Source organism: Chrysemys picta, chromosome 1 (genome assembly GCF_011386835.1).
Source record: "Chrysemys picta bellii isolate R12L10 chromosome 1, ASM1138683v2, whole genome shotgun sequence".
Taxonomy (NCBI): domain Eukaryota; kingdom Metazoa; phylum Chordata; order Testudines; family Emydidae; genus Chrysemys; species Chrysemys picta.
In genome coordinates this window covers 309272268-309296545 of record NC_088791.1, presented here as the reverse complement: position 1 = coordinate 309296545, position 24278 = coordinate 309272268, and the positions used below count along the sequence as shown (strand labels likewise).

Below are 24278 nucleotides of genomic sequence, written 5' to 3'. Positions count from 1 at the left end.
TCCTGCAATAAAATATTTGAAACAACAAAAAAGTTCTTAAGTGTCAGTAGGATAATAAAATTAGCCAGTAGGTTACACTTCCAGAGAGGATTAAGTCTGGTGTGTATCCTTTTACTCGGCCTTCTGCCGTTTTTTTGTAACTGTTGCTATTTAGAGTCCTGTTGATGATCTCAGTACATGGGATGTGGACAAGGCACCATAAAAACCTTCATTCTATTTCCTTTTGCATAGGGAGACACGATGCATCCGATGTCTGTGCTTTCCCCAAATGACAGACGTGCAGAATGAAAGTGCATTCTGATTTCTGTGATTCATCCAGAACTGACATGATCAAAAAAAAAAAAAATTTCTCACAGGCCTAGTATGTTGTGACTTTTTGTATTATTCATTCATCAGATACAAGTGCAGAGCATTTGTTTAAAGATTACATAGGCCAAGTGCTCTGATAGGACTCTATTGTCTAAATGTCAATTATTGTATCTATTGAAAGCACTTCTCATCTTTATCTGAGATGAAATCAGGGCTCTGAAAGACTCAGGTGATTAGTAACAGTGTATGGAGCCTTTCATCTCTAGGTCATCTACCCAGCGAGGCAGAGACTGAAAGTTGCTATCATTTGATGACCAATTTGGTGGCCTATGTAAAATGAGTCATCACTTTTAATCCAATTCCTAATGGATTGTTGTCTGCACAGTTGAAAACCGCAGAAAGGCCAAGGACTAAAAAAGCCTGGAGACCCTTTCGCCTTCCCTTACTGTTAGATTTCAGAGTAGCAGCCGTGTTAGTCTGTATCCGCAAAAAGAAGAACAGGAGTACTTGTGGCACCTTAGAGACGTGGTCTCCAGAAAAGCTGGGGGGATGCTTGAACTGTTACTGCCCAAGTTAATAAAATGATAATACTTGGCACTTGTATGGTGCTTCTCAAGCAGATATGTTAATCATTATCAAACTTGGATGGATATAAAGTGGATATCCACGGATTTGCATGGCTCTGCATATAGGAAAAGTAAACTCACATTTCTGATGTTGCATATTCTGGGGCCCGCATCCTTGTGCCTTCTTTTAATCTGCTGCAGAAGTCTTCATCTATTTGCACCCCTGGATAAGGAGAAGCACCTAAAGGTAACAGTGTATGAATCAGTACTTGGACCGAGGTAGGTAGAGTAAGTGTCTATACATGTATAGTTCTAGTGTTATACCACTGAACACATAGTCAAGGGGCCTGATCTTGTAAGACACCAAGTGCCTTCAACTCCCATGGATGCCAACCCAAGTTACAGGCATTTAGGCCCAGATCCTCTAAGGCAGGGCTGGCTCTAGGCACCAGCAAACCAAGCACGTGCTTGGGGAGGCACAACTCTAGAGGCGGCATGGCGGCATTCCCGGGACGGCACTTTGCTCTGGGAGGGATTTATTTATTTATTTATTTTGCTTGGGGCAGCAAAAAAACTAGAGCTGGCCCTGCTCGAAGGTATTTTAGAATCTTCGCTTCCATTGAAATCAATGTCCCAAGCTGTTGACAGCAATGGAAGTGAGGAGGCTAAATATCTTTGAGGCTCTGGGTCTGGGTCTTTGAGGCTCTTGCAGGATCAGATCCATGAGTATTAGCAGCACTTGGCTGGATTTAAAGGAAACGAGAGCAATTCAGTTTTAAAATAGATACTCAATAAAAGGAAATGTGATTTATCTTCGCTTTATACCTAAGAACTGTTAGATTCCTCAATATATACAAATACTGCCCTAAATTCTAATAGACACAGTCTCACCAACTCCAAATGTTCACACAGCATAAGTCAGCCTAAAAAATCATGACATTGGTTTATCAACCATGATTAAAAAAAAAAATACAGCAACATTTGGGTTCTTTGCCTTTTGGTTTCTGAGAGCATTTAGGGTGCACTCGGGCCATTCAAACTTTTCTCCACAACCAAAAAGACTTTGAAACTTACTTTTAAAAAAATGAAAGCTGAGGTTCTCAAATAATTACTTGAGTCCAGGAGCTGGGGCTTTGAGAGAAACACCAAACATTGCCATAAAAACACCAGAGTCGGCAGCACTGCCAGCAACGTGTATTCAAACTAGTCAATGATTGGATGAGGGACTGCCTGGGACTGTTTCCTCTACTGTTGTGTCAGTCTCTGTGTTGGACCCAATTAAGATTCTTCTCTTCTGAATGCCGTTGTTTCCCTTTCAGTATTGATTCTGTAGCCTACAGTTTTCACTTAAAAAAACATTGCCTCACACAGGGTTTTTATTTCAGATTCTGCGCTCTAGTTCGTTCCACGGCATCCGTTTCAATGTTCATTCATCCGCGCCTGCCTGTGTAAGTAGGAAGCAGCTGTGAACAGTGAAGTGCTGGCATTGTGTTGCTGAAGGGTAATTGTGGCTGGTAGATTTTTCAAAGAGTGGAAATAGACGGTGTCATTTTAAGCACATCTCAACACAGCGAAATTAAAGAGGTTCTGTTTATTGGGGCATTTTTGGTTTTGACTAGGTTTTTATTTGCTCTCAAAGGAAAAGTCAAAACCAATTAGGGGATTCTAAATCATTTGGAGCCAAATCCTAGACTCAGTGAAGTCAATTACACACTCCTAATCACTTCAGCAGGATCATGGTTATGTCCTACAGGAATATTACGTGCATAGCAAAGGACCAGCGCTGCAGAGTTCACTTGCATGCATAGTCTCAGACTTCAGCGTAACCATTCTCTTGGAGAAAAGGCTACAAGACTGGGCCCTAAGAGTTACACTGAGGGTCAAATCCTGCTTGCCTTATTTGCACAGACCCAGGGGTATTTACATATTAAAATGAAATGTTCAAACATTGACTTTACTTTCCTGTCAAGCCCTCAGTCTAGGATTCTGTGTTTCCCTTTCAAACAAAGCACCTGAAACTAGTCAGGCTGTGTTCGCCTCAGTGGATCAACTGTCATCTTATAGGGCATGTCTTCGCAGTGAGTGACAGAGAGTCTCGGAGCCCAGCTCACCAGACTTGACTTTGCAGGGCTTGGGTTACTGCGCTACAAATAGCTGGGGAGACATTTCGGGTTGGTCTGGAACTCAGGATCTGAAGTCTCAGGAGTGGGAGTGGGCTTCAGAGACTGAGCTCCAGATCAAGCCACGTCTACACAGCTATTTTTAGTGGAGTTCTGTGAGCCCAAGTCTGTAGACCCAGGTTCTAAGACTCGCTGTCATACATTCCATAGACGTACCTATAGGGGAATTCTGAGCCGTGGGCTTGGAGGGTAAATAAAGGAGAAACTGTTCAAATATTTCGGTTATCTAGTTGTAATTTGTAACCTGGCACCAAGATTCAGTTATCTATTGGAGGTCTTACAAAGTATGTATCTTCACATTTCAGTTAGAATCATAGCACCAGAGGGTTAGAAGGGACCACAAGGGTCATCTAGTCTAACCCCCTGCTAAGATACTGGATCTGTTGTATCTAAACCATCCAGGACAGATAGCTATCCAGCCTCCTTTTGAAAACCTCCAGTGAAGGAGCTTCCACAACCTCCCTAGGCACGTCTGTTCTACTGTCCTACTGTTCTTACAGTTAGGAAGTTTTTATTGAGATTTAATTTAAATCTGCTAAGCTGTAGCTTGAATCCATTGTCTCTTGTCCTGCTCTCCGTGGCAAGAGATAATATTTTTTCTCCATCTTTTTTTATGGCAGCCTTTTAAGTATTTGAAGACCGCTATAATGTCCCCCCCTTATCTCCTCTTTTTCCAAATTAACGTATCCAGTTCCTTCAGCCTTTGCTCATATGACTTGCATTCCATCCCTTTGATCATTTTTGTCACTCACCTCTGGATCCCTTCCAGTTTCTCTACATCCTTTCTATACATTGGTGACCAAAACTGGACACAGTACTCTAGCTGAGGCCTAACTAGTGCCGAGCAGAGTGATACTATCACCTCCCATGACTTGCATGCTATGACTCTGTTAATGCAACCCAAAATTGCATTTACTTTTTTTGAAACAGCATCGCATTGGAGACTCATGTTGAGATTGTGATCCACCACAACTCCCAGATCCTTCTCAGCAGTGCTGCTGCCCTCCAGTTATCCCTGTATTTGTGCATTTGGTTTTTCTTCCCTAAGAGTAGCACCTTACCTTTGTTTTTTGTTGAATTTCATTTTGTTGTCTATAGCTCAGTTCTCCAATTTATCAAAATCCCTCTGAATTTTAGCTGTATCCTCAAGGTGTTTGCAGCCCCCCTAGCTTTGTGTCATCTGCAAATTTGACTGTATGCTCTCTATTCCTACATTCAGGTCATTAATACAGATGTTAAATAACACTGGACCCAGAACAGAACCCTGTGGAACCGCACTTGAGAACTCCTTCCAATCTGATATGTCCATTAATAGTTACTCTGTTTGTGGTTGTTTAACCAATTATGAATCCACCTAATGGTAGTTCTACTGAGCCCACACTTCTCCAACCTGCTTATGAGAATGTAATGTGGGACCAGGGGCGCCGAGAGCAGGTTCGGGCCCCGGTGAACATTTTTTTTCGGGCCCCCCACCAAGGGCGGACCAGCTAAACAGGACCGACGAGAGGGGGGAAGCCGGGCCCCCTTCCAGACCGCTGGGCCCCGGTAATTTGTACCGGCTTCCCCCACCCCTCTCGTCGGCCCTGTGTGGGACTATGTCAAAAGCCTTGCTGAAGTCCAGGTATGTCATATCCACCGCATTCCCTTTATCCACCAAACTAGTTACCTCGTCAAAGAAGGAAATCAAGCTGGTTTGGCATGATCTGGTCTTTGTAAATCCATGCTGGCTGCTAGTGATCACTCCTTCATCCTCCAGGTATTTGCAAATTGAATGTTTTATACATTGCTCTAGTAGCATCCCAGGTATCAGTCAGGCTGACTGGTCTATACTTCCCCAGCTCCTCCATTTCCCCCTTTTTAAAGATGGGCACTATGTTCACCCTTCTCCAGTCATCCATGAGTTTGCAAATATTATTGCCAGTGGCTCTGAGATTTCTTCAGTTAATTTCTTCACTACCCTGGGGTGAATAGCATCAGGCCCTGCTGAATTGTATTCATTCGAATTGGTCAGAAGATCTGTGACATGTTCTTTACTTATTCTGATCTGCATCCCTTCCCCTTCATTGTCTATGATAACTTCACTAGTCATCCAGTCACATGTTATTTTTGTGTGAAGACTGAAGCAAAGTCGGCATTGAGCAGCTCCATCTTCTTATCACCTTCCGTTACCAGTTCACCTTCTCTATTGAGGAGCAGACCCACACCATCCCTGATCTTTCTTTATGGTCTGACATTTGTAGAGCCCCTTCATGTTGTCTCTAACATTCCTTGCCAGTTGCAATTCATTCCTTGCCTGGGCTTTCCTGATTCTGTTCCTACATGCTCGTGCTATTCCCATGTATGCTTCCTTAGTGACATGCCCCTCCTTCCATTTCCTGTATGTGTCCCTTTTGGGTTTTAGATAGCTAAAATGCTCCTTGTGCAGCTACATTGGCTGCCTGTGGCTGTTCATTGGTCTCATGTGGTTCTCCATGAAATTGAACATACAGCTACACACACAACATAGATCATATGTACCTAGGATCAAAGGACTGAGCCAAGGCCAGTTGAAGTCAGCGGGCATTTTTCCACTGATTTAAATGGGCTATGGATTAGACCCTAACTGTTAATTCTCTAATTTCCCTAATATATATTTAAACCTACCCAAGGAAAATATTTCCCACAGCAATACCCCATAAGACCACACATCACTTTTCGTATTGTAGATCTTATCAAATATGGATTCTGGAGCCATCCACTTAAGGGGAAGTCGTGCCTGTAACAAAATGGACAAGCCAGATAATTACTTTTAGTGGATACAAAATTCAACCAGAGATGATAAAAAATATATAACCATGTGAATAGTTAACACCGGAGCAGGATTTTATTGTATTGTTTTACAGACACCAAGAATACAATGAGCACTCAATCAACTAGAACATTTTATTTTCTCTTTTGCCAGGTAATTTGTTTTTCTATTTAAAATGAAATGAATTTTCCATCTACTCTATGTGGTGTAAAAAAATTTAAACTGAGAAGCCTATTTCCTTTTAATAGGGAGACATTTTCAGTTATTCAAACAATCATTCTTGGTGCCTATTTAGTACTCTAAGTCTTTAAAGCAATTTACAAACATTAACTCCTGGAAGGTAGGTAAGATAAGTCTTGATTCTGCCAAAAGAACCACGTGAGTGGATCCCAGAAGCCACACCAAGCTCCATTCACTTCAATATGCGCAGGCACAGTTTGCCTGCACAGTTTTCACTGTATGATCAGGGCCATATTGGGTATGTCTACACTGCAGCTGGGAGCAAGCCTCCCAGCCCCGGTAGAGAGACATGCTAGCTCAGCCTGATTTTACAGGTGGGAGGCCAAACTTACTCCTGGCGCAACTCCATCAACTTCAGTGCAGTTATGCTAAATCTAGCCCAATGTCACTAAGAGCGGAATTTGTCCCTGTGCATGTACACTGAGGGACACGGACCCCTTTTGGCATAAATGATTGCTTTCAAGAAAGCAGCTCACTTTGACTGGCTTACTTGGTCAGGCTAGCCAAGAAACAAATGCCAACATGTAAACTATTAAAAGACCAGAGCTGTGAAATGGTCAGCATTTCCGAGCATTGTTTTTAAGGATGCAAATGGTCACTGAATATACAACACATCTGGATTGCTCATCTTCACATAAAATCTACGATAGCTTTCAGACCCTTTTAAGTGCAGGGAATGTAAACATTTACAGACTATTTTAATGAACAGTTTAAAATGATATGTTATGAACAACTGGACAAACAGACCAAATGTTGACTTACGTCTCCCTTTCTCACATAATCAGGATTCTTATAAATATCTCTTGCAAGGCCAAAATCACAGATCTTCACTACATTGTTCCCAGATAAAAGGACATTTCTGGCTGCCAGATCACGATGAATACACTATAATAAAACAGTTGAACAATCAAACTGCATTTCCTTAATCCTACCCACAAATTTCCTGAATCTTTCCGTTTCCTTTTTTAAAAATTATTATTATTCGAAAGATCATATTAATATTTTCTTAAGGAAGTTGACAAAAGTTTATATGAAGTTACGTAAACAATGGGCAGTTCTTCACAAACAAACATTTTTCCAGACCAAAAAGTCATGAGTCTTTAATTTGTTACATATTATCAAGGTAGGCATTAAACAGTTTTGTGCTCTGTTAATATATCTTGAAAAAAAAATTCTCTGAATGAATCAGCTTCATCCACAGTCTTCCACCTTAATCCTGTGTTTATAGTATGAAGACTTGAATAAACACATGCTTATATTTAGAACATCAAGAGGGAAGCCACCCTTCCTTTGGGAGTTCTGCCAAGGAAAGGTGTCAGTAAAATATAGACATAGTTTCATCTCTCCTGAGTCTGATTCTGCTGGAGAGGAATATCCAAAAGGGTAACACTGACCTTTCTGGATGACAAGAACTCCATGCCTCTAGCCACCTGAAAACTGTAAGAAATCAGATCTTCCATAGTGAGGGGCCATTTGTAAAAGTCGTCAGAATCTGGAAGCAATTTAACACATACTAAGTTAATAAGGTGTTTTTCCTAACTGCCGCTGGTACCAGTAAGTTCACTCTTAGTAGAGTGGTGCTTGGACATCAACCCACTGCCACCACCAACAAAAATAGTATTTGCTTTATACTCTGTTACTCCAGTATTTTTCCCAAAGATAAAGAGAGTCAAGAAGAAACAGTCACACATTTTCCTGTCAGATTAAGTAACCCAGTAAATAATCTTTTTTTTTTAAACTTCTAGCTTCTGGACATGACGCTGTGAGCATCTCCCATGGATATTTATTATGGTGATAAATGAGGAAAAATTTTCAGAGATGCAGAGTACATTGTAAAAATATCACAGACTGTGTAGGAACAGGAAGGAATTAATACCTACCCTCCTCTTCCTCCTCCACATCACTCAGACTTTTATCTTCCTGAAATCCGGAGCTTGCTAAGCTCTCGCTGCTGGTGACACTAGCCAGTCTTTGTTTTTTGCCTTCCACCAGCTCAATATCTTTTTTCTCTTTCATCTGTTCTACTTGCAATGACGCATCCTTTAAACAAACAGAGGGAGTAAGAGATACTGTGTCAAAGTTGCAGGAGCTGGATGAATGAAATCAGTTCAGCCAATGAAATAGTCTCATCTGTGATCTGTTACTAAAATCTTCCTCTTCCCTCTATGGGTGTGATGCTCACATAGGCAAGCACGGTCTCAAGAATGGCTGGTATTGGACTACTCAGTAACTAAGTGCCCACCAACACAAATAAGGTTGGCACTATTGGGCCCCATGGTTGTGACAAAGAAAGAACCCACTAAACTGAGTGAAACCAGCAGATTCCACTGCAGGGAGTACGGTGTGGAGGCACAAGGGATCCACAATCTTTTATTCTTGATGTTCGTATTCTCCATGCATTTAAAAAAAATAGTTTTAAACCTTTGAAAACTTTCTTAGCCTCATCTCTTGCATGTTCCTGTCAGCACTGATATCAGGGGGTCACGCTGCTTTTCCTATGCTTCTGTTCCATAAACCAAAGCTCTAAACCCACCCATCGCTCAGCGTGAATGATCTTGCTTGCAGAGAGGGAGGACACCCATTGAAATACAAAGCATCTGCTTCTTTACCTTGTTGGGGAAGAAAAAATTCCTTTTGCTTTTCAGGTAGTTTGATAAGTTTCCATATTTGCAGTATTCAACAATCACCATCAGAGGCCCTGAGCAGAAGTCAAGAACATTTTCAGTGGCGTAAAATAAGATATAAGAAATGAGTTCTGAGGAACAGCGAAATCTCTCCTGCACTCAACTAGCCCCAGTTCCCAGCATAACAATTAGCAATACTTTTTAATGTAGAGGAATCCATGCCTGAAAGACTCTGGACACCTTCACAAAATAATAACGGTGCTGAAAATTAGGGATGGGCCAACACAAAACCCTGAATTTGGGTTCTCATTAAAATTTTGCAGCCCCAGCACATCTCTACTAAAACAAAATAGGGTGATGTATCCAGAAGGAATGATTTCTCACCTACTGGCCACTTACACTACGTCTACTCTGCAATTAGACACCTGTGGCTGGCCCAAGCCAGCTGACTCGGGCTTGTGAGGCTCGGGCTAAGGGGTTGTTTAGCTGCAATGTAGACGTTTCATGCTGCAGCCTGAGCTCTGGGACCCTCCTACTTTGCAGGGTCCTAGAACCCGGGCTCCAGCCCGAGCCCAAACATCTACCCCACAATTAAACAGCCCCTTAACCCAGGTCAGCTGGCATGGGCCAGCCATGAGTTTTTAATTGCAGTGTAGATATACCCTCTGTATCAATATATCTCAAGAATGAAAATTCAGAGTCAGTGGCCATTTCTGAAAATCCCCTGCCTCTTGTCCTTCCTATACGATACTTAATTTAGTCAGCACTTCTAGTCCTGCTGATCTCAATTGCTGGGCTTAGGGCAACAAGTGGTCCCTTATTTAGGATGCTCCTATATTCAAGCCTTTATATACTAAGACCAAAAGGAATGTGTAAAAAAGCAGTTATTTGAGTAAATCTGACTCCTTGTTTTAGCTGAGGGTGGACAGAGCTCATCCATGTGAAACTGACAAAACAAGCGAACAGCTGGCCCCTGGGATGACATTACAAAACCGACAGTCAAAAGACTATTATCCAGAGAATATCTCAATCCACGTTTAGCACAGTACAAATTATTTTACCACCATTTTTTGTGCAAGCTCCTAGCAGGTTCACAATATTAAGATGATGCCCAATGTGTATCAGGATTTTCAGCTCAGTCATCAGCGCTTTGTATTCACTTGCTGTGGCTCCTTCTGCGAACACAAGATAATGCCAGTGTATAAAGATAGTTTCATTTGGGGATCTATGCCACCACCTACCGATTGTCCAGGTTTTACACATGAAATAATTGTCATCCCGGGATACACTTCCATGTATTTGTGTTCTCTTTTCTACCCCTCTCTGCCTAGCGGCCTTTTAATTGCAGTGAGACACATAAAGAATTAGTCACTGCTAACTTCCTCCCAGTATTATATTTAACAGTGTGCTGGGTCAGCTTTGGTGCTGTGTAGGGGTAGGAGGGTTGGTCTGGTAGACTCGGCTCAAGGGACTTGGGATCAGCACCTGGATCAAAACCAGACTTCCTGTGTGATCTCGTGCAAATCATTTAATTCACCTTGTGCCTCAGGCCCCCACTCTGTCAAATGGGGATAGCGCTGCCTTCCACCACAGCGGTGCTGAGGATAACATCCATGAGTGTGAGGTGCTCAGATACTACAGTGCTGAGGCCATATAGACAGACAGATATGGGTATTCTACAGATATCTTCTCCCAAATCCCCGACTGGCATTATGGAGCTGAAAATCAGTGTTTCACAAGAATCCTAAGTGCTATACCTAAAGCCATGGACTATCCAGCTGACTATTCTTAGATCTTCAAGCACATACATTCACATGCTGGCCAATCCGCTCTGTTACTAAGGGTTAGATTCTGAGCTGGCTGACATAGGCTACCCACCCTTTGGGATCAGGTGCACAGGGATAAGGGACTTTGCACAGCTCCTTACTCCCCACCACTACAGGTTGGAGAGGAGTGAGTGAAGTCTTGGCTCCAGTCACCCACCCAACATGCTGACCAGAACTGTTGAGTTGGCATGGGGCTGGGTGGGCAGTAGTTTATTGCTGGTGTAGGTCAGCAGAAAGTTACCACACCTCTGGAGCAGTGAGGAACAGGAAGGGAATTGTATTACCATAACCCACAATTCCTTCCTCCAGGATGCTTCCATGAAGCACAGCAGCAATGCACCACCCCCTACTAAGGTATTCGACTTAGTAATGCACAACATTTTCATTACAAAATGAACACCGTACAATATCAATATGGCACATGCTAAATGGATTAAGAACTGGCTAAATGATAGATCTCAAGAAGTGGTTGCCCATGGGGAATTATCATTGAAATGGGGTGTTTCTAGTGGGGTTCTGCAGGGATTGGTACTTGGCCTGATGCTATTCAACATTTTCATCAATGATCTGGAAGTAAAGATAAAATCACGACTGATCAAATTTGCAGATGACACAAAGATTGGCAGAGTAGTAAATAATGAGAAGGGCAGGGCACTCGTACTGAGTGACCTGGATCACTTGGTAAGAGAGGCCCATTCAAATAAAATGTGTTTTAATACAGGCAAATGCAAAGTTTTGCATCTAGAAACTAGGAATGCAGGCCAGACCTACAGAATTGGTGGACTGTATCCTGGAAAACTGATTTTGAAAAGGATCTTAAGGTCATAGCAGACAAACAACTCAACATGTGTTCCAGTGCTATGCTATGGCAAAAAGGGATAATGCAGTCCTTAGAAATATAAATGGGAGTGGGAGTAGGGATGTGATTTTACCTCTATGCAGCATTGGTGAGACTGTGCACTGTTCTGGTATCCACATTTTTAAAATGACACTGAGAAATTGAAGAGAGTGCAGAAAAGGACCCCAAACATCATTTAGGGGCTGGAGAAAATGCCTGACAGAGAGAGGCTTAAAGAGCTCAGTCTGTTTAGCTTTTCAAAAAGAAGATTGAGAGGCAACTTGATTAGCGGGGAGCAAGTACTAAGTGCTAAAGGGCTCGTAAATGGAGCTGAGAAAGGGGTAACCATTGCCGTATATGTTCCAACACAGCCCTGCAGCAGAATACCTTTCAGCATTTTCACAGCAACTATTCTGCACGTGGGGGAATTTTTAATTCCAAAAGCAGCTGCCTCTACGACTTTTCCAAACGCCCCACATCCAAGTGACTTTCCTGTACAGAAAACAAATTGTGGAGATACGCATATGTAAACAAACGAACTTGTGGTCATTGAAACCATTCATACATATTGAATAACAAACTAAGCTCTGCAAATCTTCCTAAGTATATTTTCACAGAAAGATAACGATCGATGGTCACTTTTTAATGGGCTCCCACATAGGTGAACTAGAATGTGGTCAGAAAAAGTGACTCTAAACAAATGCCACTCTTAGCAGTATTTGCAGTATTGTTGTAACCATGTTGGTCCCAGATTAGAGAGACAAGGTGGGTTAGGTAATAATTTTTTTTGGACCAACTGCTGTTGCTAAGAGACAAGCTTTCCAGCTTACACAGACCTGAAGAGGAGCTCTGTGTAGCTCGAAAGCTTGTCTCTCTCACCAACAGAAGTTGGTCCAATAAAAGATTTTACCTCACCCAGCTTGTCACTCTTATCAGTGGATGTATGTTTGCTTCTGAGCCTCTCTCTGCAGTTTGCTGACAAAACCAAGTTTTGTACTCATCATTACAGCACTATTATCTCTGTAGTAAGGGCCTGATCCAAATCCCATTGATCTCGCTGGGCTGCGGATCAGGCTGCAGAAGAGTAAGTTATATTCTGCCCAAACAGCCTAGCGCCATAGCCTAATTCTCTCCAGACTGGGCCAACAGCTGGCTGAGGCTTTGTTTGGTAACCTTTCTGTAGGTCACACTTTCCTTATGTAAGGTACCAGCTGTGCAAATGGGACCTTTACATGTATGTGAGCTGAGGTTCACGGGGGCTTTGTGACAGGAGATGCAGAGCCACAAACACTGGGTCACATGGGAGTGACCGTAAGGTTTCCAAACAAGCCAGTCCGCCCCATTCTGCAGTATGGCTGAGTTACCCCTCCCACCACACCTGCTTCTCCGGGCAGCTTTGGGCCTCATGCTGCAGGATCAGCACGTGTCAGAGAGCCGCCCGCTCCCCCACATATCATGTGCCTTCCGGCAATGTGGGATGCACAGACCATTCCATTTCTCCAGGGGGGGTTCCAATTTTGGGTGCTCTCATATGGGCTCCCTGTCGGGAATCTGAAGCCCCTCCATCACCCCCCCTCCCCAAGGCAGACGTAAACACAAAGTGGGGGCGAGACGTACAACCCAGCTATGCTCTTAGTCTCTCAGGGTTGCTCCACCCTGCTGAGAGCACAGAAACCAGAAATAAGTGGGTGATGCTTCTCATGTTAACTCCTGTCAGACCCTTGAGTGCAGAGGATGGAGTAGATAGGGGCCGAGTGCCTTACAGACCCTGCGTGTGCACTGGGGAGGGGGTGTCACAGAGGGAGCGTCACGTATGGTGGCAGCATAAGCACCAGCATCAGTGGCACAGTAGGGCCTGGATTTAGGGAGCTGGGCAGGCAGGACTGAAACAGCCCCCTCGACCCCAGAGAGGCAGCCAGGCAGAGGCTCCCCTTAGAGGAACCAGGGGACTCAGGGTCACGCCTGCTCACGGCCTGGGTGGGCTCCAGTGCTATCAGTGATGACACCATGGCACTTTATGTGCTGCGACTGAGATGGTGTTGCCGGCTTCTGCAATTTTGTGACAAATCTCACAACATCCAGTGTTCTTTCTAAAGCCCCAGCTGCTGGAATCACAAATTTGTATGAGAATCTCAGCTTTTGTTTTTTGTTTTTGTTTTAAAAAGAGTCAGATTCTAGCCCTCGTGGCTGTGGAGAAAAGCTTGAGAACACGACTTGAGCACACCCTAAAGGCTCAGAGACCAGAAGGCGAATAAAAAGAGCTCACATTTATTATTAATTATTATTACCAAAATCCTCAAAATACAGTAGGACCTCAGAGTTACGAATATCAGAGTTATGAACTGACCAGTCAAGCACACACCTCATTTGGAACTGGAAGTACACAGTCAGGCAGCATCAGAGACCAAAAAAAAAAAAAAAAGCAAATACTGTACAGTACTGTGTTAAACACAAACTACTAAAAAAACAAAGGGAAAGCAGCATTTTTCTTCTGAAGTAAAGTTTCAAAACTGTATTAAGTCAATATTCAGTTGTAAACTTTTAAAAGAACAACCATAACATTTTGTTCAGAGTTACGATCATTTCAGACTTATGAACAACCCCCATTCCTGAGGTATTCGTAACGCTGAGGTTCTAGTGTATTGCAAATAATGAAGAAATTTGTGAAAACCAGTCTACTAATGGACAATTTATAAATAGAAAAAAAAAAGAGTTGGAATCATCCAATAAAAACTGTTCACTGCTAACAGTTAAATTATTTATGATAATACAGTGGTAAAAACCAACAGCAAATAAGAAACTGTTGGTTTAATGTACATTTAAATGGAGTAAAAGTAAGTACTTCAGTTTTGCATAGTTAACGGGGCCGGCTCCAGGCACTAGATGAGAAAGCACGTGCCTGGGGCAGCACATTGTAAGGAGCGGCATTCTGGGCAATTTTGGGGCGTCCAGCCCAGCCCTGCAGGGGCACGAACTAGCGATCCCCGCCGCTCACCATGCCGCTGGGCTCCCCGGGACGCGCCACTCCCTGCCGCCTACACCGGCCTCCACCTCCCGCGACGCTCTGAGCCTGGCCCAGCCGAGCCGCCTTTAAAGGAGTGGCTGAGCCAGCACCTCCTGTAGCCCCCGGGAGCTCTGCCTGCCTGGCCGGGAGAGACAACCCAAGGCTGGAGGGCTGCCCACGGGCGGAGGGAGCGGGCGGGTGCTGCCCTTCACTCCCCTGCAAGCCGCCTTGACCGCCCTCCACATGCTCCCTGGGGTGGCAAAAAAGCTAGAGCCGGCCCTGATAGTTAAATATTTTATATTCTAATCTGTTATATAAACAAATCTATACATTCTAATGATCAGTCCAATTTTTTAAAGGAGGCTGTTGGAGGCACATAGCATATTTCATAAGGGCATTGAAGAACATGAAATAGAGCACTGTGGAAAAAATCTGCAGCACCAGCAAAACCAGTAAGTATATGTTCCCTCCCAGCTTTGTGAAAAAGTGCTGCATTTCTACTGGCAAAAACTAGGAACTGTCCACATCTGCCTGGCAGAACCTGACTCTCAGGTTCTGTAGAACATGTAGGTTCAGGATCAAGAATGCTGTTTAAAATAAAAAGCTACCTGGGTTTTCTACATCCAGTTTCTAAACCCAATCCCTCAAAAAGGCTTAGGGCTAGATCTACAAAGGGGGTTAGGTGTCTTCCTACCACTTTAGGCACTTAAATCCAAAATGCATACCCTCAAAATCCCTGCTCAGCTGCCACCTAAACTTGTAGGCAACTAAAGTCCCTGAGCGCCTACATTTCTGCTGATAAAGTCCTCAAGTGCCTAAAAATCTGTCACTGAGCATGCACAAAGTTGGCTGACCCAGCTCACACCTGTAAGCCCCAGTGGGATCCTCATCTAGACATTCCCCTATCTCACCTGCACAGCCTGATCCAGAAGGCATGCTCAGAGGCTGCCCAATAGATTGGGCCTTGTACAAAATGCCAGAGGAGAGGGGGGTACCTTCCTTTAAAACTTACAACTCTAGCCCAGTGGTTAGAACACTAACCCAGGATGTAAGAGATATTCAAATCCCCCTCTTCTTTCCCCCCTCCCTGAAGTGGAGCAGCAAACTGAACCCAGGTGTCCCAGCTCCCAGTTGAGTGACCTGAGCTATGGGGTATTCTGGAGTTGACAGGTTTTTAGGTACCTATGGCACTTTATCATTAGAAAGAAAGGCACCTAGGGAATTTAGGCAGTGTGACAGTCTGTATCCCTACATTCACCCTTTTTACAAAACTATAATGGATTTTTTACAAAGTATGCCTGGTGAGGTATCATTTGAAAATTCATAATGTGCTGATCGTTATTGTCCTGGTAAAATATGTGTGGCAACACTGTATGTAAAATTATAAGATTCGACTGTATAACATTATAGAGGGTTATTCCAAGTTTAGAAAAGCAGGCACAAACCGATTCTTCAAAGACAAGAGGCAAACTGATTCCTCAGCCAGGCATCAACAAAATCAGATGGACTATCACTTGGTAGGAAAAAGGGTGTGAGCAAGAAATTTACATCTTGGCAAAGAAACAGCTGGAAGTTCCATCTCCCCAGACTTTGTCTCCTGAACCCCAGCTGGAGATGATTCTCAAAGAAGAGGAAAAGGATAAAAGGGAAGAACAGAGACCCCAAATGTTCTCCCCCTTCATCTCTACTCATGGCATCAACAACACCTGAAGGACAAGGAAATTAACACTGAACTTGGGGAGGAGTCCTGCCTGAAAGGATTTCAGCCAGTAAGACTGCTAACGCATGTGGTGAGCGAAACCTTTGCTTTGAATTCATTTAGCTTGTTAAGTTAGATATTAGTCTGCAATTTACCTTTTATTTCTGTGTAACCAGTTCTGACTTTTATGCCTCATTACTTGTATTCACTTAAAATCTCTCTTTCTGTAGTTAATAATACACTTGTTTTATCATTTTATCTAAACCAGTGTGTTTGGATTGAAGTGTTTGGGGAACTTCAATTGAGACAACAAGGTTTGTGCATATCATTTTCTATTAATGAAATGATGGACTTTATTCAAGTTTGCATTGTGGAGGAGAATGCTGGGCAGTACAAGACACACATTTCTGGGGAAAAGTCTGGGACTGGGAATTTCGCTGGTGTTGCCCGGCAGTGTAATTCATAGTGGGCTGGCACTCAGACTGTATATCTGGGGGCGATTTACATGCTGGAGGCTGTGTGTGGGCAGACTAGACACGGTTGCTCTCACAGCAAATCAGTGTAAAGGGCACCCCAGGTTGGAGAATTGAGAGGACACAGCTGTTCATGACCCCAGACTGTACCCTGGGGAATATCATAGGCAGCTATAGGGTTAGGCGGCAGCTGAGTGAGGATTTTGAGGCTCTAAATTTTGGACTTGGATGCCTAAATGTGTATCTGCATCCGATCCGTGAGCCGCAAAAACTGTCTGCAGATTTGCAGGGCTCTAAACAGCTCCATAGGTCACCACACAGCAAGCCCCCAATCCCTAACCACCCCCACTTCTCTCCAGAGGCCTCCTGTCCCACCACCTGCTCTGCCCCTGTCGTACCTCCTTCCCCACTCTGAGTAGGAAGGTTACAATCCTGGGCCCTCGTGTGCAGTGACACTCTCCCAGTGGGTGCGGAGGAGGGCTTGGACAACTCTGTGCAACTGTGAGGACTGCAATGCATGCAGACCTGGCCCAGGCAGAGAGCGGCGATAACAGCTCTCTTCATAGCACGTGCCCTTGCCGCCCACTAGTTTAAATTACAACACCACACTTCTTTCAAAATGGCGCTTGGCTCACTTCCTTCTGGGAGTTGTAGTTTACCTGCTTTGTCCATTCAAGCTGGGGACTACAATTCCCAGAATGTCCAGCGGGCTATTCCGTGCTGCCTGATTCAGAGAGCTGAGCTGGAGCCAGCAGGCTGTGTGACAGCCGCTCCATTCTGATGAGTCTGAGATGCAGTGCCCTGCATAGATACAAAATTTGTATCTGCATCCAAGCTGCTATCCTCAAAAACGGTCCACGGATATAAAGCGGATACCCGCGGATTTGCAGGGCTCTAGCAATTGGTGGTGTGCTCCAATATGAAGCTGTAATCCAAGGCACTACAACCCCTGTATCCACAGTAAAACTGTGTTTAATCAGTAATTTTAATTGGCTTCATCAGTAATAATCCATTTTCCATTTTGGGATAAACTATTTAGCCACCACTTAGAAAACAAATTCGTTGCCATTTAAAGCAGCATATGGCTTCTAGTCTCCCTTTAATCAGTGTGAATGCTAGAAACGTGTTTTTCCTCTGAACGATAATCTTGATTTCATGGTAATCAAATTGAATTGATAGCTAATTCTGTTTTGCGTTATATTAAATTTTAGAGCAGATAAGGGATTCTCAGACTTTCTCATTGTGTGGAACACATTTTAAGATACAGATTGTGCCTTGGACAAACTCTCCTCCCATTTATGACCACACATAATCCTTGTGACAACAGCCACAGATGTTTACATGGAAAAGTAATATCAGGAAACTATCTAATTGACTTTTAGTGCAGGTTAGCAGATGAAAAGAAGGACCCGGTACCATGTGAGCTACCAGCTCTCCACAGACCAGCGGTCAAGTGACCACATTTTGAGAACTCTGATGCAGAGAATAATGCAGCTGAACTCTGGTTAAAATTCCTCAAATTTGCTAACCCTTTTTGAGGCTAATCCAAATCCTTTAAAGTCAATGGGAATTGACTTAACTCGCTTTGGGCCAGGCAGTTTCTGTTCAGGCCCCAATTCAGCAAGATACTTAAGCACACATCTAACTTCAAGTATGTGAGTTGTCATGTTGTCATGTGCATGTCACTTTGCTGGAGCACGGTCCTAATGGAGAGTGCAGGCAGAGGCTAATCCACAAGTCATTCTTGCTATATGCTGTTGCCTCTTAGGAGCTGGGAAGGCAGGAGTTTCAAAGAGGCATTCAGTGAGCATGCACAATTCATTTGACACATTCCAGATGTTCTGTTGCTCTGTGTTAGAGGGTTCCTGTTTTAAATTATTGATAAATATGAACGTTCAGTGTGTTAAAAACAATGTGGGAAACTCACTCATCTCTGGCAGAGTTAGAGAATAGTTTTATAGTGCATAGTAGGAGTGCGTAACTCAGGGGTCGGCAACGTTCGGCACGCAGCTCGCCAGGGTAAGCACCCTGGCAGGCCGGGCCAGTTTTATTTACCTGCTGATGCGGCAGGTTCGGCCGATCGCGGCCCCCACTGGCCGCGGTTCGCTGTCCCGGGCCAATGGGGGCGGAGGGAAGCGGCGCATGCGAGCGATGTGCTGGCCGCGGCTTCTCGACGCCCCCATTGGCCCGAGACCTCGAACCGCGGCCAGTGGGGGCCGCGATCGGCCGAACCTGCCGCGTCAGCAGGTAAATAAAACTGGCCCGGCCCATCAGGGTGCTTACCCTGGCGAGCCGCATGCCAAACGTTGCCAACCCCTGGCGTAACTAATGAAATTGGTTACTACATAGATTTCTGAATCTTTACTCTGCCTGGTGCATCAGTGGCAATAATTACAATGGGTCTCTCTATCACAACTTTAGCACTTTAATGGATGCCCTAAATTATGATTGATCACCACCAGTGGTAAGGCCATAAGATACAAAATTATATCAATGTTAAAGGTACAGGGCTGTAACTAAACACAGCCATTTGCCTTAATGCACCAGAGTTTTACAATCTAATTTAGGGGCTAGCATTTAATTTCATTTCCATTCATCTAAATTGGGAGGATGTCCCCTGAATTCAATGGAGTTAGTATGGATTGGTTTCTGTAACACCTGTAGCCTCAGGGGGTGAGGAGGAAGTCCTCCTACACCTTTGTATGGATGTTACATCAATAATATGGACTAATGGATGAGGAACATAAGGCAACTGAGATATAAACAGAGAATCTCTTCACACTGGTTACAATAACTATGCAGACAAATAGCTAGAAAGGGAAGACACACACATCTGGTATTGGAAGAAACTATACAAGAACTATTCAAGTTTATGAGATTATTCCCCTGCAGAGCTGCCAGGGTCATTGAAAGGTTGGGCTAACTGCCATGTAAATGGCACCTATGCATGTGCTAACCTAACATACCTTGCTGACCCAACTTTTCAGAATCCGGTTCTCATTCATTGTCAACATTTTTTGTTTACACCAGTTGTTTACACCAGTTCTTTCAATTTTAACTAATTCCCTGTTCTCTTTTTACTTTTCACAGCTCACCTCCAAACCTCTCTAAAAAAAACAAAACAAAACCCATTTCAGACAAATTTTCCTTGGAATTTCAGAGAACTTTAGCTAATTCTATTTCTATTTGATTCTTTCCATGTAGTTTATGCACATTGAACTCTTGATGCACTAAGACCTTTTCACAGACGAGGAGACTCCCAACAAGATTTTATGCTTCGGCATTCACAAAATAATGTACAGGTGTTAAAAATTACCATTTAAATATTTTGGCTGTACTTATTCACATACTGCTCACCCTGCACCCTGTATAGCAGATAAATTAAGTGAGATCTGAACTGTGTGCTAGTGCAACGCACTGGTGAATGTGTGGCTGGATATGCACAGATCTTCCTCTGTGCCAAAGCCCCAGAAAGTGTGAGTTTGTTACAGCCCCCAGCTAGAGATCCAGGTATCTTTAGCTCAAGCTGTAGCAACTCATGCTTTTAGTTCTGGAGGTCCCTGATTCAGTCCACAGTGTGTCAGCCACTGTCACCTTACTTAGCACCTTGGATTGGCTGACGTCTAATTTGTGACTGAAAGGACATGTGGCCATGTTGCCATAGCTGAGATCGGTGCTGACGCTGGAGTTGGAGGTTGAGAGCTGCCAGCAGGATGTTCTCAACTTTGCAATTTGCGCCTTCCCATGGTCTGCCGGAGCTCAGACTCCTTCAACTTAAAGGAGTACTTCAAAACCCAGGTTTTGTTTCCACTCAGGCATTTGAAGACTGGATGGCTAGGGGATGGAAGGTTCTATGGATATTTATTTAGGCATGGCCAGTCCTTTCTGTTATCTTTCTGTTACCAGGTTTGTCCTGCTTTGAGCAGGGGGTTGGACTAGATGACCTCTTGAGGTCCCTTCCAACTCTGATATTCTATGATTCTATGATCTCCTATTGTGCATTTTAATGTATGGGATAGGTGCCCCATGCATAGGAGAAACACCAATATGTCTTTTTATAAATTTGAAGCAAAGAAGTAAAACAGAGTGGGTTAGAGGAAAACTCAAACAGGACAATATGGGCTCATTTCTGCCCTCATTTGCACAGGCAGTTGCCCCTTGGTAAGTGAGAATTGAATTAGGCTATGGGAAAGATGGATGCCTAAGGTTAGACTCCTGAGTCCATAGTTAGGCTCCTAAATAACAATACCTAAGTCTTGTATAGCGTTTTCATCAGTAGATGAATAAATACAATAAATAAGTGTGAAGTGGGACTCTGGGAGGGTCCCAGAGCTCGGGCTGCAGCCTGAGCCCGAACATGTACACAACTAAACAGCCCATTAGCCTGAGCCCTGCAAGCCTGAATCAGCTGGCATGGGCCAGGCACAGGTGTCTAATTGCAGTGTAGACCTACTCTTAGGCATTGCTGTAATACTTCTAAATAACAGTACTACTAATAAAGCTCCCATTAATTTCAGGAGGGACTACTGGGTGCTCAGCACCTTTGCAATTGGCCACTTATTTAGATGCTTCAGAATGGACTCAGGAAACTAATTTTAGGCTCCCAGGTTTGAAAATCTTGGCCTTTGTTTTTATTTTATGTTCTACAGTATCTCAGTTCCTAAGAAATACAAAGCAGCCCTATGTGTACTACAGATAAAAGGACTGAAAGTACTCCACAGCTGGAGTCTAATCATACGGAAAGCCAGGTAATAGCAATTTTAGATCTTGATGATAATTCACCTGTAGAACAATAACAGCTCACTAACGATCAAGTGTACAGTCACCCTGCAGATCTGCAATACATGGTCAGCTGCCTGTCTGTAGGCTCTAATTACAAACACATCTAGTTTGATAAACACAAAGGCAATGTGCTGTGTGTTAATACCGTAACAACCATATTACCTAGTTTCAGCCTTTCCCTTGCAAACTCCCACTTGCTGGCATCAAATGGAAGACGTTCACATTGTTCATCTAAGGGGACTTCATCAGGATCCATTATGATTGACAGGTAATTGGTCTTTATTTCAGAAGAATAAGGCTAGGAAATCAAGAACATTTCAAAGTCACCACCAGATGGAAAACAGTAGTGGGCAGCAGCTTCTGGTTTTGGTCAAGGCTTGCAAGTTGATTAGATCTGACAGATGCACATAAAGCACCTCCCCCCATAAGGACGTATGTTTCACACTCCAATATAAAATCGGTTAAAAATTCTGTTATTTAATGTTGTGACATTTTTATTTTTATACCAGCCCTTCCTCCTCCTTTTTCTCATACATCAGGCTGTCAGTTTCTCCAATTAAATCCATATGAATTCTCACGCAAATAATTGCCATTGGATATAGACTCTGTACTTTAAAGAAGTAAGAAGTATTTTCAGAAACGGACTCAACACCATTGCTGAAAATAACTTTTGCTGAATGATTGTACAACTCCCCCCTCTCCCCCCCCCCCCCAAAAAACCATCCCCCGACAACCCCTCTGCCATCCCCACTCCTCTCCACCCCCATTTGTACATGCAACAGATGGAGTTCAACTGTCAGTGTTTTTTTCTTTTGTGACTTCAACAAAGAAAGGTCAGATGTGGTTTGAGCTGTGCAAGACTTAGACTTAGTCTGTACTGAACTGTATGTTACAGTTTTCAAATACTCAGAAATTCTTAATGAGATTTTGGCCCAGAAAAGCATCCTCCCCAAAACAAATTGCTGCCTTCCCATGAGAAATGTAAGGAAACATATTCCTTCTAAAGGTGTATAGCTGTACATCAGTTTACATTTTGAAACTTATTTTCTTCTGTGAGCATGCAGAGTTACCAATAACCTCAGCTAGATTTCTGCATAGTCATAGGAAGCACTTGTATTTGTGTGGCAAAGGGAAAATCTCGGCCTGTATAAAGTCTGGTTTCATGGCTATGGGCTGGAAGTTGTGCAAGCTTCATGGAAATGAGCATCAGGGTGCTTTCCATCTAGCCATGCCAAAACAGTAATAGACTATTGTCGCCTACATCTTACACCCACATCCACATACTTCCAATTCCTACTCAAGCTGCTCTGTAGCTTGCAGCTCGCCTCCTCCATTGCCAGGAATTGTCCTCCTTCCTGAAAACGTTTTCATTACATTGCTTAAAAGGGAAAATGCACACACTGTAAGTAGGAAGACCTCGGGGAAAGAAGCATGTTGAAAATTATGGGTAACTTCCTGACTCTTGTGCTGTGTCCAAAACACCCTGTAAACTTCCCTAAAAGGACAACTGAGGATCCCTCCAAAGTAGGGGAATCCTTGAGTGGCACAAAGTCTGCAATATTTGCTTCTGACCTGCTGCTCCTTTCTACAGAGAGGGTGTGCCTGGGCAGGGATGGGGAAGGGCCAGGGCACATGGTGCACCAGCTGATCCTCATTGCACTTCTCCAGCTGGCACAACTTAGAAACAGCTCTTAGGCTGTCATATCACTCCCAGGATCAGAGGAACAGTTACATGGCATAGAGCTGCCTTCTCTCTCCTTGGCTGCACTGAGCACCAAATCCTGGGCACTGTTGGAGATTCAGCCCTATATTTGTAGTAAAAGTGGAAGTAAAAGTGTGACACAGAGCAAATACATGTCGGGGTGTGTGTGCGCATGACTTTAAGAAGATGCTCTATTTCTCTGACAGCATGAAATTGTTTTTGATGTGGTAGCTGCTGTAGCTGCCACATTTCTGCCTGAGCCCTAAATATGAATTTGTAGCTTAGAGCTAATTTTTATATTCCAGCCATAAATCTTTAATACTAGGGATTAGTAACAGAAACTTAGAGAGCCTTAAATAGAGAATCCTGAATGGAAACCTTTGAATGGGAAGAGGCTTTTACTATGTTACCTAGAAGTTGGCCTCCCTCGTTTTGTGGCATGTGAGTGTCCAGTCTGGTAGCAAACCCAAACTCCCCTGCAGCTCCTTTTTCCATGGTTTAATTGCTCGTACAGTTAAGGCTTTTTATAATACTTAACCATTTCCCAACTGTTGTTTAGTGCCATCACTAATTATTCTGTCCATAATGACATGTGCGAATAATTGGTCCTTATCCCCTTTATAAGATCTCTTTATCTATTTGTAGTCCGTTATATTTCCCTTCTCTCCTCACTCTCCTTTTTGCTAGACTTAAACATGCTGGGTTCTCTCTCTCTCTCTCTCTCTCTGTGTGTGTGTGTGTGTGTGTGTGTGGTGCTGGGGTGGAAAGAGAGGGAGAATACGCATTGAAATACAGTGACTGAAACAATGGTTTTAAAGGCCTAGCCCTGCATTCTCACAAAATCAATGGCAGTTTTCAGCGTCCAGAACAAAATGCAGCACTGGGCCTTAAATTGCCTCAGGGCAGGTCTACACTTAATAGACTGCATCAGTGCTGCTGCACTGCTGTAGCGCTTAAGTGAAAATGCTACTACGCCAATGGGAGAGCTTCTCCCATCAGTGTAGTTATTCCACTTCCCTGAAAGGCAGTAGCTATATTGATGGGAGAAGCTCTCCCGCAGATGTAGCGCTGCTTACACCAGCGCAGCGGTTAGGGTGGTAGAACTACGATACTCAGGTGTGTGGCTTTTTCACACCCCTGAGCGATGTAGTTATACCGATATAAGTCTGTAATGCAGACCTGTCCTAAGATCACGTTTTTTTTAAGGCATGGTCTGCAGAGTACTCCTGGGGGCATTCTGCGCCAAA

The 24278-nt window shown here is 43.6% G+C and overlaps 1 protein-coding gene across 6 annotated transcripts in view; it reads right to left on the bottom strand.

Moving 5' to 3' along the window:
• The window catches only part of FLT1 (fms related receptor tyrosine kinase 1), a 147973-nt gene that overhangs the window by 9133 nt on the left and 114562 nt on the right, over positions 1-24278 (bottom strand). For 3 of the 6 annotated variants that reach the window (XM_008167458.4, XM_065581380.1, XM_008167469.4), the window contains 9 exons: positions 21492-21627; positions 11759-11863; positions 9769-9882; positions 8693-8781; positions 7964-8123; positions 7478-7575; positions 6846-6968; positions 5699-5810; positions 1017-1116 (listed from right to left, as the gene is read on the bottom strand). In XM_008167458.4, the coding sequence (XP_008165680.2) occupies positions 1017-1116; positions 5699-5810; positions 6846-6968; positions 7478-7575; positions 7964-8123; positions 8693-8781; positions 9769-9882; positions 11759-11863; positions 21492-21627 (1037 nt within the window). The remainder of the gene's footprint in view (positions 1-1016; positions 1117-5698; positions 5811-6845; positions 6969-7477; positions 7576-7963; positions 8124-8692; positions 8782-9768; positions 9883-11758; positions 11864-21491; positions 21628-24278) is intronic. The other 3 variants (XM_065581379.1, XM_008167460.4, XM_042842844.2) reach the window with 2 other exon arrangements.